This window comes from Pygocentrus nattereri, chromosome 6 (genome assembly GCF_015220715.1).
Source record: "Pygocentrus nattereri isolate fPygNat1 chromosome 6, fPygNat1.pri, whole genome shotgun sequence".
Lineage (NCBI taxonomy): Eukaryota > Metazoa > Chordata > Actinopteri > Characiformes > Serrasalmidae > Pygocentrus > Pygocentrus nattereri.
In genome coordinates, this window is record NC_051216.1 from 29,801,056 (window position 1) to 29,815,151 (window position 14,096).

The 14,096-nt window shown below is 37.6% G+C and overlaps 1 protein-coding gene across 2 annotated transcripts in view; it reads right to left on the reverse strand.

The window, feature by feature from the left end:
- lrp1bb (low density lipoprotein receptor-related protein 1Bb) overlaps window positions 1-14,096 on the reverse strand; it is a 412,476-nt gene that overhangs the window by 168,558 nt on the left and 229,822 nt on the right. For both annotated transcript variants that reach the window (XM_037539357.1, XM_037539356.1), the window contains 3 exons: window positions 7,335-7,415; window positions 4,434-4,604; window positions 1,422-1,601 (listed from right to left, as the gene is read on the reverse strand). In XM_037539357.1, the coding sequence (XP_037395254.1) occupies window positions 1,422-1,601; window positions 4,434-4,604; window positions 7,335-7,415 (432 nt within the window). The remainder of the gene's footprint in view (window positions 1-1,421; window positions 1,602-4,433; window positions 4,605-7,334; window positions 7,416-14,096) is intronic.

Genomic DNA, 14,096 nt, shown 5'->3' on the forward strand with positions numbered 1-14,096 from the left:
TAGAAAGCTAAGGCAGCATTTAGCTCTTCAGCTGGGCAGATCTCAGATATTCCCCAAATTTGGCCATCTTTATGTCCTAAAGGCGCTTCCTTGCTCTTCTTTTCAACTCGTAACTTGGGGTAGGGGTCAAAATAAGAAACTGGATTGGACCTAATCATAGTCCTAATAATCTCAAAATAGTGACACAGTTCTATAACAAACGGATTAAAATTGGACAAATCGGCAGCCTGCATAATAGCACGTGACACATTTCACTGATTTGGTAGGTAACAACAACCTTTCATATATTCACCTATGTCTAGTTTGACCAAACAGACTGACAATGTCGAATTTATAGATTAGATGCACAAAGTTTAGCTCAATCTGCTTGAGTGAGCTACTCACTTTTTTGTCAGGGTTATGATTTCAGTTTATTTTCATATTGTTATTTATATGTATATTATAGAGTCACTTTATATTTATATATATATATATTATATATATCAGTAGCAGTGTTCAAATACTGAGAGTGCTGTAATTTAATAATAATTACATTTTGGTATTCATTACATTCCAGCACAGAAGATTGAGAAAATGAGCAGGCTAATAATTCAGGCAATTTTAATGGGACAGTTTGCTAAGTATATTATACTTTTTACTATGAAACAGGAGTGACTGAATGTCGATGTGTTTCCAAGAACACATTGTTAAGGATGTAACTGTGAAGGCAGAGATGTCACGGCCAGCTGATGTAAGCCAGGCCCAGAAACAGTGTAAATATATTTCACTGACAAAGTAACAAGTTGGCACATCGTCTACTGAGGAGAAACTACCTTGTGTAGAAGATTATGTGTCCTCATGTGCAGCCTACATTATACCAGTTAGCATTAGCTCATTAGCTCCTCTGAAGAGATGACTGTTGCTCAGCCAAAACAAAACCTGCTGATTTCCCTCAGGTTTTTTGAATAATAAAACATGTTTTCAAACCTCCAGCTAGCATAAAAAAGTTAAAAAAATGCACTGATAGTGCTGCTGCGTTACACCTCATTATACATCTGCCTCAAAAGTATCTGAGGCCTTAAATAAAATATTACTCCTTTTACTAGGGCTTTAAAGGATTGCCAATCAGGCTTTATTACAGTTCTAGTAGTCTGGACACAGTAAAAGTTGTTAGAACAAAACACTAAATGGTCAGACAGTACGCCCAAATCATCTCATTCATTACTCTGTTAGTGGCTTTGCTTTGTTTTAATGCTATATGTTTAACAACACTAAGAGCTGTCAATGCCATTCTTACCACATTGTGACTAGAACTGCTTCTCTTTTTATCCAGGCTTACAGCCAGCACAATGTAACTATGTTTTGAGGTCAACTGTAGTAGTGCACTTATAAAAGGTCACAGAGACTCTGGCTCTTTAGCAGCACACAAATCTTTCACTAACCTGAGTCTTTGCAGGTGAACTTGGCTTGCGGGTCACACATCCTTTTGATGCCCTCACAATTGCTTTCATCACTGCCATCCTCGCAATCTTTGTCGCCATCACAGCGCCAGCGCTCAGGGATGCATGTGCCATCGGCACGGCAGTGGAACTCCTCACCACTGCATTCCACAGGAGGCAAGCCTGAGAAAGATATAACACGCAATGCTGCATTATTCTGAGATATTAGTGCTGGATAGTGCTGATAAAAATAGATATTTTGCAAATATATGCTGGTTTCAGATGACATTTAAGTTTCCATCAATAAAGATAAAAAACTCAGGCTTCCTGACCACTGTTACTATGCTAAAAGAATGTCTTGCAAACCTGACATACACTAGGTCAAGAGTGCACAGCTCCAGTGTTTTACCTGCTCAAACATACCTGTTTCAACTCATCCATTAACTGCTAAGTTTGGTGGGTGTGTTTGAACAGGAAAACTACCAAAGTGTGCTGGACACCTGACCTCCAGGACTGGAGTTGTGCACCCCTGCACTAGATTGTTTTGATTAGACTCTTTAGTTCTGTTCTTAGCTTACAATAATTCTAACAGGAAATATATACAATGCTGTAAATGTTCCATTATGGCACATGCAAAGTTTTGGAGACTCTATTAAGTCAATACTTAGTAACATTCTACTTTGGCAGTTACCACAGCTTACAAATATTTTCTGTAGGTAGTTAGGAATCTGCCTATTGCTCTTTTAGGAATGTTCAACCACTCTTCCTTGCAGAATGCTTCTAGTCAAAGTTTCCTTATACAGTGCTTTTTAAAACAGCCACTGTCACAAAGTAGGTTTACAGAAAACTCCGGGTCCAATCAGGTGCTTATACTCTTCGGTCTGTTTTGTATTCACAGTATCTTTGAGATCTTCCCACAGATTTTCAATGATGCTCAAGTCAGTGGACTGTGATGGCCAGTCCAAAAGCTTCAGCTCGTGTTTCTTATAGTTCATGATTGATTTTAAAGTATGTTTTGGATCACTGTCCTGTTGTAGAAGCCAGCCTTTTTTCAGTTTCAGTTTCTTGACTGACTGTACCACATTTGCTGCTAGAATCTCCTGGAGTCCACTTTCAAGGTACCTATGCAATGTTTTGCCACACAACCCTAAAGCATAATGGATTCAATCGCATGCTTAACAATTTGCAAGGTGTTCTTTTCATCAAGTGCTGCTCCATTTTTACTACATCAGTCCACAGTGCTTGTTTCTAAAGGCCTCTTATTTACTTATTGTTGTTTTGCTTCAGACATTAACTTTTGTGATGAGGTTACAGGCAAGGTTTCCTTCTCATGACTGTTCTATGTAGGTCATGTTTGTGCAAGTTGTGCTACACAGTAGAACAGTGCACCACCACTCCTGTGTCAACCTATCCCGTAGGTCAATTGCTGTCATATGGAGGTTTTTGCTGTGTCTTTCTGGCCAGCATACAAACAATTCTATTAGAATTTACTTTGTCTTCTAGATCCTGGCTTGATTTTTACATTTGATTTACAGTTTCACTGTATCTTAGAGTGTTATGTGATATTCATTGTAGGGCAGGTTAATTTAGAGCAATACGAAGTGCTTTACATGAATAAAAGCAAATCAAAATGCAATAAAAATAAGAAAAAATGTAAAAACATATATTAGAAAGGTAAACAATTTAAAAGCGGATCAAAAGAAGCATCTTCTGTCTGGACATAAAGATGGTCAAATTTGGAGCATATGTGCATATTAGATGTTTTGCCAGCTTTGGGTAGCATAAGAGCTAAATGCTGCCTCACCCTATCTGACAAGTCTCTACTGATCTGAGGGGACTGTTACGTTCTTCAAGTCCATCAGAGATGTTTTTTAGTCCTAAGCCACTGAGTAATTTATAGACAAGTCACAACAAATGAATAATGTTACTACTCAAGCACACTGTTTGAATGCAATTCCATTTTATCGTAATTTTACTGCATAAATTCCTCAGCTCTCTAATAATGGCTAATTGGAAGCTGTTTTTTAATAAAGCCACATGAGCTTATTATAAAATAATTAGGTTATCCTAAAGACTCAGCTGCTTGATTTGTAACTCTGAAACAGAGATTTCAGCACCAAGGACAGAGACAAAGTTTCAGCAGAAAACTTTCCACAGCACACATTATCACATCATTTGAGGATAACTGGTTTATGCAGCAGGTTGTTCATTAATGATTTACATTCCACACAGGCAATCCATAGATACTAAATAAATCTTCTTAAACCATATTTACACATTTAACAAGCCCCTCACTAAATGGTAATTTGCACATTGCAGATTCTTGATTGTTCCCCAGAAAGAGACTAAACTACAGAGCAGCGTAGCGGCAGAACGGTTTGCTTAATGCTTGATCCTGTGCTCGAGCATTGTCTGCAACACTTCACACGTGCAGAAGAAGGGTTACACGCTGATCTGAGCCTTGCGATGGGAGGCGGTAAGCTGGGCAGGCCCTTGGAGACAGTCAAAGGGGCTGAAGGCCTCCGCCAGGAGCTGGTTTGATGAATGGCTTCCTCATTTCTGTGACAAGCTAGTGAGCTGAAAGCATTGCAGGGCCCGTCTCAGCTTTCAAAGGTAATTACAACAGATTAAAAGATTCAAATCTGCAGGGTCGTTCTCTAGCGAGCACAGATAAGATCAGATCCGCTGAGTAGAGGGAGAGAGAGAGAAAGTTTCAAACTTATGTTCGGCAAATTAGGGACATTGCACTGAGCCAATTATGAGCAGCTGACTTGATGGTTATCTTCCTGCTCTTTATGTTGATTTGCTAATCAGCCGTGTTAAGCGGTTGCGAAACCTTCTATAGCCTGGTTAAGCCGCTCATACGTAGAACTGCGCTGTTTTAAAGGTCATTTCTGGGATTTTTCATATCCTAATTGTTCACATCATAACCATGATAGAATGTACAGCTTTGCATTTGACGTGAGCAGCAGCCGAGCCACAAGCTGTAGGTTGTCAAGGAGACCACTCTCTTACCGGCAGCAGCGCCCGCACAGGTCACGTTCTCATCGCTGAAGTCGCCACAGTCGTTGTCTCCATCGCAGGCCCAGTGGTAGGGGATACACCTGCCTGTGGAGCATTGGAACTGACCGCTCAAGCATGCATGGGCACAGCCAGCCTCGTCACTGCCATCCCCACAGTCATCATCTGCAGGCACAGGGGTCGAGCCAAGAGAGAGAGTGGATTATAAAACCCTGGGCAGGGTATTTGTGGGCCTCTCCCTCATCAGAGAGATATTGCCTCCATATCGTGCGCTGACCTTGCACTAACCTCCGTTCAGGAGAGGAGAAAAAAAATAAAAGTAATAGAAAAAATAGGCAGTTGTTTGTGTTGAGAGACTGTAGCAGACTGCTTCAAACTAGGAAAGAGCATTTCAGCCATTCAGGTCTAGTATTAAATACTCCAGGTTTATTTTGTTTTTTTAAGGATATGTATGAAATCTGTATCATGAATAATTTGATATGAATAAAGTGAATTAATTTGACAGAGAATTGAATAGGATTATATTATTCAGTAACTACCATTTTATATTTTTCTTGCCAGGCACAGCTGGCAGTACATAGTTGGTTGGAATTTGCCTTACTGAGCTCAATAGAGAAGAGAACACAGCATGTCAACAAGCATGATGGTCTGATAGATAAAGTGCTCTAGGGAAAAAAATAACAATAGACGGAAATACTGAAGAACTGTTGAGCTCTTGCACCATCTTGCAGTAAGTGCTGCAAAGGAACGGAGAGGTTTTTGGCTTTAATAGCAATGAAAGTATTGCTTTAATAAAAAAAATGCTATTATTAAAGGAACAGATATATATTAAAGCTACAGCATGTGAAATCTGAAGCCCTCTCTAGTGGAAATGAAAAGAAAAAGAGAAAAAGAGACTTTGCTTTGGACCCCTCGGTCCCCCATTGGTCCCCTAGCTGATGAATTTAATGATTGCGAGTGCATTAAAAGAGTATTCAGAGAGACCTCAGTCAAAAAGTGAAGATGTGTAAGTCATTTCAGGCTTTACAGGTGCATACACAGCATGTTTTATTTCATTTATATATATATATATATATATATATATATATATAGATTCTGTATATATTTCATCAAGGATGGTCCAAAATAAATGACCAAAAATTACTTGATAAGAAGTTCCATTGACCTTATATTGAAAGAAATGTTTTTTCGCTCTCCTGTAAAGTTGCTATTTTGGAGATATGAGGTTTTGTTCCAACAGCAGTGATAGATATATTTTAGATTTGATTGTTTTTACTTCTGACTGTAATGCTATGTCTTTCAGTTAAATAACATGTAGCGCAGCTTTAAATATTTGACACAAATACTGCATGATGCTTCATCACTAATGAATGAACATGAAAAGGAATATTTGATTCCCCAGTAGTTAACATCAAATAAAGTAAATTTATATATTAAACAAGAGATTTACTAATATGGTAGCTACCAGGAACAGTTCACAAAAGACACAAACCAATAAACATAGTAAATATTAAAATGTGTTTTGCTTCTTCATGAATGAAAAGATAACATTTCATTCAATATAGTCATCCAGGGGTTGCTGCACAATAAGACCAAAAAAGAAAAGAAATGACACATAATCTAATACAGTAACAACCAGGAAAGGTCACAGAAATCCGTCACGAGTAGCTTAAAACGCCAAAACAAAGACTAATGAAACAGTAGCGTAAGAATATTGATGACTGCTGGACTAGCCAACAGTAATTACAAAAGTTCGTATTTGTTTATTTGTTCATGAAGCACCACAACACATATTTTGTGTCTAATATTTGCCACATCTGTGGATGATTTGCACTCTCTGTATTTAATGAGGTCTGTCATGATCTGTTCTTTGTTGCTACAATATTAGTTAATCTGTCCATTCCATTTGCTTTGCCTGATGGTAACTGATCACATTTGTCCTTATAAAGATGTGCAGAATCAAATCTGATCATAAAATGAGTGTATGCTAATTTCACTGACAGTTTTCCTCTTCACCAGTTTCTTCTCTGCCATATCTGGACATTCAAACTCATATTTTGTAAGGGTGTGCGTAAATTTGAGCATAAAGATTTAACAACCTAAAGAAAAGGTCTGATTAACTAATAGCATCTATAATACCAGCAGTAAGAATATAAAATATAAAATAACAACTATTTAATTTGTGTACATGGCAATCCAGTATAAACGTGGATATTTAAACAAATACTACAACTGAACCATCATCTATTTTACAAGATATATTACACTGTGCTTATACTACTGACACTGCCCACGAATGCAAAACAAAGTTAGTGCAGACGCATCTCATACACTGCATATTTATTTCAGTAACATAACCAAACTCTTTTAAAAAATGAAAAGAAAAACAATAAGACTATTTATTTACTTCACACTTTATTCTTTCCAGTAGCTGTCATTTTTACACTATAAAGTCTGGTCAGTAAAGGGTGCAGATCTCAAAATCTGCATGTGAGCAAAGTCATTGGCTCGTGAGCCACAGAATACAGTCATTTTATTGGCTTTCTACTGAAAATCTGCATGAACAAGTTTGTGCTTCATGTAAATGATATGTAAATAAGGTATTGGTGGGCTGGTGCTTGATTTCACACACTGAAATCTGATTCATCATTTTTGCTCAAATCACCCCTTGTTTCCAAAACATACAAACATTTCATAAATCAGAGCTTGTACATCATTAACAGCGGTCAAATCTGCACTCTGTTTCACACCACTTTGATGATAAGGGCCATTATCTGGGGTAACATCATTCAACGTCATGTACTTCACAGTAAGGCATTATTCATGTCAAAGACAATAGTCCTTCATGTATATACTGTATATTTGTATATAATGCCATTATTTCCTGAGGCTTACCTGAGTCACAGTGCCACTTCATGTTGATGCATCTTCCATTCGCACAGCTAAACTGGGTAAGCGGCTCACACGTGGGGAAGGCTGGGGACAGACAGGTATAGAGCATGGGGACTATGCACTCCAAAGACACTGAAGCTCCAAACACGACCCAATATATCACTGTCTCTTTGATACGCTGGAGTAGAAGGCCCATTTTTCATTTTGCATTTAGCTTTGAAATATTGCAAAAGAAGTTTATTGTGGCACAGATTGTTCTGTCATGCTAATAGATTAAATTCGGAGGTTTCTTTGTCCTCAGTATATCTGGCAGTCTTTGCAAATATGGAGGTGGGGACAGGGTGCTGGCAGTGGACTTTTGCTTCAGCCTTCGCCCACACTGCGGTGCAAAAGAAAAAAAAACATCCTGCAGAGTCATACCGTGGGGTTTTTACAGTAAGCTCTGTGCATTGCTGAGGCCACAGTACCCTGAAGGTCATGCAAAATGTCAAAGTGAATTATTGGTATTTTCTCTCTGAGGTTAATGAAAAATAAGTTGCGAACAACTGGGAAAACAGAGCTCAGTGAGACTGAGGAAAACATTCAGAGGCAATAAGAAGGTGCCTGAAGGCAATATTGGAGCATGTGTGGGATATCATGGAGAATCAGCCTGAAAATGTTCGGAAGCAGATGCCTTAAGCCAGAAATAAAGATCTGGTTTCTCTTTGTAACCTCTGCTGGGTTTAAGGCTTAATGTAACGTGATTTTTTTTTGTACTGTGCAAAAGTCAGAGACCACCCTTCATTTATTAGATGTCTAGTCAAAATGGCCATTAAGGACAATTAATACATGTTTCATTGTCAGGAAAACTGGGATAAAACCTACATGTAACAGATAATTACACAAAAGCTTCAACAACTACATATAACACATTTATTTTTTTCAGTACTGAAAAGTATACAGAAGCCTCAGCAAATAAACATAATATACATTTATACAATATAGTACCGAATGTTTTGCCTTTATTAACGCTTTCTATTCTACACTTCAGATCTCCAAAGTTCAGTCTAAGAAATTGGTTGCAGCTGCTTCTCAAGTAATCCCAAATGCTACAAGTAATCCCAAATGCATTTGGTGATGTTGAGGTCTGGACTGTGGAGTGGTCAGTTCATTGTTCTGAGAACAGCAGCACTTTCTTTATTTGACTTGCAAATGTTCTTTTTTTCCTTTTCTTATTTCTCAGTCACAGTTTCTTGACAGCTACACAGTTTTTTTAACTCCAGTTTTGCAAACTCCTGCTTTTTTCACTGTGATTTTCCTTTTACTTTCCTCTTCCTTATGCAAGTGGATTATCTTATATCTCATCATCTCAGAAATATCTCCTGAAAATGAATAACTTGTTCTCAATGGCAGTTTTAGCCAGAAAGAAAGGGTGGTCTGTTATTTTGCACAGTACTGTTGGCTGGCAGTGTAATGGATGAGAGATGAAAAAAGTATCTAATTCCAAAGGGAACAATTCAGCTTTTAAAGCAAACTCCCTACAGCGTTTTTTGAAGCATTCTGGACATAAGAGGCAAACCTCAATTTCATAATGAAGATAACAAATCCCAAACAAGCTGTCAAAATGACATGCTATTAATTTGAGTGCACAAGCTGAAGCACAAACAAAACACACTTCTCTGCTGGGTGCCTCGGACTCTGTGGCACGCCGTTTAACCAAACATATCAGCGTTCTGACACTTTCGATAATGAACGTTTCTGCAATTAGTCAACGTCCACTTCCTTATCTTTGCAGTATGACCATGGAGCGTATCTGTCACTTCCAATGAGAACTACATACTAAACCAATCACTCAATTACTGTTCAGCCTGTCAACACGATGATATTCCCTCCTGGAGTCTATATGCTCCCTCCAAAAGCTACTACACCCCACCCCATTTATTTATCTCTCCATTAATTCATTCATTCCTGCATCATTTAATGAGAATAAGGCTTGGTTGGATACTCCTTGTTTTGTCAGGTTTTGCTTCACCAAAGCTGCTTAACCACTTACTGAAAGATGATACCGGTCTTCGCTAACACAGTATAATTATCTGGCACTTATGCTGGACTATGACTAATGTTTGCTGCTGACAATATCCTTAGTGCTAATTACACTGTTATGCGTACCTCTGCATAATAACAGAATTTTACAATAAAAGTTGACACATGAAATCTATAATCAGCCTTAAGTGACAGGACCAATTAATCAAACAAAAGCCTGAATTTCCAAAGTGGCCATCAGTCTGCCACTTTCAGATGCAACCCATTCCACACGTTCCATATTTAATCAGATAAAATTCACAGGCTTATTACCTTCTAAGGCTTATTTTTCATTAACTAATGCGGTGTGCAAAAGTTAGAGGATCCTCCTGCTCATTTATTTCCGTTCCAGATTGGCTATTAAGTACAAGTTATTCATTGTTCAGTGTCAGGAAAAAAACAGAAAGCATGCATTTACCAAAAAAGTATCCAGAAGCCTCAACAACTATACATAATATATATATATATATATATATATATTTCATATTTATTTTGTCCATCCATCCCCTTTATTTATTTTGGGAGGGGGTGGTGACAACACTAGACGCTTCCTTGTTTTATTTGCAAATTTTCTTCCTTTTTTGTCAATTTCCTTTTCTAAGTTATAGTTTCTTGACAGCTACACATCCTTTCAGACCCACAGTGTTGAGTTCTCACCAAGGAAGGATGAACAGAAACACCTGTGAACTTCAGATCTGAAGCAAAAGTGGAGCTTGATTTTCTCCGCTCTCTCAAAGATGATAGCTTTATTACTGTTTATCTGATGGTGACACTTTTGGTGGTGGTTCCTTTTTCTCGTTTTCTTTTTTACATTTCCCCTTTCTTATGCAAGTTGATTATATTAGAGCTAATCTCCTCAAAAATATCTCCTGAAAATAAAGAACTTGTCCTTTTGTCTGGAATTTAAATAAATAGTCTGTTTTTTTTACAGAACTATGGAAAATAGCAAAATATTATGAAAAGGAATACAAACTGGCTGAGTCATTCTTATTCTGTGGAAGTAAAGAATGAAATCCTGGACCAGCCGGGGTTAAACATGCACATATATGAACCGGGGAAATGAGAAACCATTGACTAGACACAGATCCTTAAGGTTTATCTTGTCTGGAGGGAGATTACTTATGCCGCATTGTTATGCCTCACATTGTTATGGTCTGGCTGAATAGCCAGACAATCAAGCGAGAAAAGAATTGTAAAGAGTCCAGGTGAGTGTGAAGAGCCCCACTTGAGATGTCGATAATTCAGAGTGAGAGAAAGGTTATTTTCTAAAGGCAGCTAGATTGGGCTTTGGACAACACATTTCAAAATGTAAAAGTGTTTCTGCAAACATATGTCAAAATGTGAAGCAAGCGCTAGAGACAGCAGCCAACAGTAACTCTCAAACTGATTTTTACAGTCCCTTGATTCTGGCAATTGCTTCTTTTTTAGAGCTCCACTTCTCATGACAGGGCCCATCTCAACTAAAAGAATATCAGAAAGCTACCAGGGGTTGCAGGAGTAATAATTCTGGCTGGTGCAGACAGTTTACAGAGGAATCCAATCACTGATGTGTTTCTTCACAGCTGACAGTGTCAGTTAATATACAATATGCAAACACATTATAGGCAAAACGTTGAAAAATAGTATTACTTGCTATGAGCCTGAGCCCAACCCCAGCCTAAGAAAACGTACTGCTTTGCTGGAAAAGGAACAAACAGCTCATACTCACTGTGATATCTAGCATAATTCATACCAACAAAAAAGGAGAAAACATTTCAAAACAGAATATTTAACTGATCAGTTTTCTCTCTGTGTGAGGGCCATAACTTGCACTTGTTTACGGTACTTTGTTACTTTCTGCAAATCGTCAAAACAAAAGAGAACATCATGTCTGAATCGCTGCAAAGCATCTCACCACTCAAACAATGCAATGAAAGGATCAGAAAAGTTGAATCCCAAAAGAATGGCATAACAGAAAATGCCCGGAGAATTCTGACAGCATACGAATTAGCATCAAACCGAAATCCCTCCGTGCTTCAGGTGTCGGAGCTGCAGTGCAGCAGTGGCTCTAGCTGAGCTGCCGGGGAGGCAGTGGAGCTCCAACCGTGCACTAGAACGCTCTGCCTACAATATGCCCCAGAATATGCTTCTTTCAGCTCAGCTTGATTATGATTAAGTGAAGCCAAGCGTGCACTCTAATTACTGCTTACACAGGGTCTGTTTGTGTGGGAGTGTACTGAGGCAGCTTAAGACGCAGCAGAGGTAACAGAGACAATTGCACTTGGAGCAATTTGCACCGTTTGGTAAGGGAGTCTTAGAAAGCAGTATGTTTACCTCGCAGGGTGAAATGGAAAGAGAGGAGGAGAGGAAGGTAGCCGTCTCTTTCAAAATTTAGCAGAATGAATGGCTTCTGGATTAAATCCATGAATGCTGGAACAATGCTGACAGTTTAGGATCAAATTCAAAGCAGAAACATAAAAACAAGATAAGTTTTGACTAAAAAAAAAAAACAAGGACTTAACAGAAATGAATGCGAATGTGTTTCTAACCAAAATTCTGAAATTCAACGGAAAAAAGTTATAAAAGTTCATATCCTACACTTCAGGACAAAAAGGTCCTGTCCAAGCGACTTTTAGAGCCCAAAGGTACATACAAGGTTACTGTTACCTAAAAGGTATGGCATGATCCTTAAGGTCCAATTGTGTACTTTAGAGGAGATTTAAATGTACACTCCATTCACTTTCCCTAGGTGAATACAATGGCCCCTACATATAATGGTGCTCCTGGTTAGCATGAGCAAGAATGAGCTGTAAAAACATTATTTAATGATGTTTCTTTCAAATTATGATAGATTTTTTATTTAAAGTGCAATGATGGAAAGAAAAAAATGATAAATCATCATGAAATCTTATCATGAAATAAATCTTTTACATGATGACTGTGTTTCGGGATTATGGCTGAAATATCCTGTTATGGAACAGGACTGCCATTTGTTAGTGTATTTTTATCCAAAAACAAAGAAAGTTTGTTTACTTTGAAGTTATTGTTTTGTCCTATTAAACGTCTCTAAGGCGTTTCTATGACAACACACAGTTTGTGGCAGCCGAGCTGGTGAAATTATGGCAAGAACAGCGGGGCTACATACATGAAAAGCCTAGAGCTTCAGCAGACGTGAATGTAGCTAAATGCAGACCCAATGAAAAAGTCCAGATGTTGGCACTTAAATCTGTGCCCATAAAATGCAACCAGATGACAAACTTCCAGTTGAACATCACTGTTTGCTCCCAACAGACTCTGGTTTACAAATTTCTCTCTCTTTATAACTGGATTCTGCTCAGAAAGCTAACTGGCTAATGCTACAATAAGTCAGACATCAAGTTCAAGCATTTAAAGATATTGTTACTTAAAAACTAAGATATCCAAAGTTACGAGCTTAACATGTCTATTTAAACTAGAGCTGATATCAAAGTCCAAAACAGTGCTGAGCTAACCATGCTAGCTTATTAACGCTAACACACCATGGTGAACATATGGCATTGCCTTATGGTTTTCTGCCCATCCTGACTCTCAGTGTAAACACTATTAAAAAGTTGTCATAATCAATTTGTATAGGCTATAAATAAGATTAAATCGTTTCTTTCATGCAGGTTCAAAAACACAACCCAACAATGAAGATTACTTCTATTTTTACATACACAACACTAACGCATCATAGAGCAAAAAGGTGTATAATACTTAACGAGACTAGTTTGTTCCAACAAACCTTAAAAAAATGAAATATTCTGATATGTATCACATATCATGTAATGTCTTCAAGTTTAATGACTAGCAAAAATGGAAATAGCAGTAATAAGCTCATGGTGATCTGAAATCAGTCTTGAATGTGTGCACACTTTGGCTGTCAAAACATTAAAACAATTCATTCAACTAAATATTGATTAAATGTAACTGAACTTCAAGTTACTATGAAAGATTTTATTTAATCTATTCCTAACCCTAAATCTAACCCTAATAATTAACCTCAAGCCAAAACCTACACCTACTCCTAACCATAAACATAACCATACTGTTGTATATCACCAGAACATTTGTTAGTGATTTAGGTATCTGTAGAGCATCTGTATCTGTACCATCCAAATAAAATGTGACTGCATTTTATTATAGCCATATAAGGTAGGTAGGTAGGTAGGTAGATTGTACTCATGGTCCCAGTTAACTCCCAAAAGTTATATAAACAATAAATAGAAGGTGCCTTTATTATAAAGAGTTATAAAGAGTTATAGATATAACTTTATAGTCATTATAGTTATAAAGAGTTATAAAGAGTCCACTTATTATAAATAAGTGGACAAAATAAGCTTTGTTAGGATGTATTAATTACTTTCAATATTTTATTGTTCATTACATTCAATATACTGGGAGTAACAGTGGCTGTATGTTCCTCTCGCTTATATACCTCTTTGGTACATCTCATTTCAAGGGTATTTTGCTATTTATTCAGTTCTCGTGTATACTGTCCAGGGTCTGCCAAAGACATTCTCCAGTGCAGACATTATAAATATTACTGATATTGCCAGCATCATTGGTGTGTTTTCCTGGTAAATAATAATTTGAACTCTATGCACTTCAGTGCTAAAGAAATTCAAGTATGGAAGTAACATTGGTTTTATCAAGAGATTCATCAGCAGAATTGTATTTGAACAAGAGGACTACAGTCATAGCAAC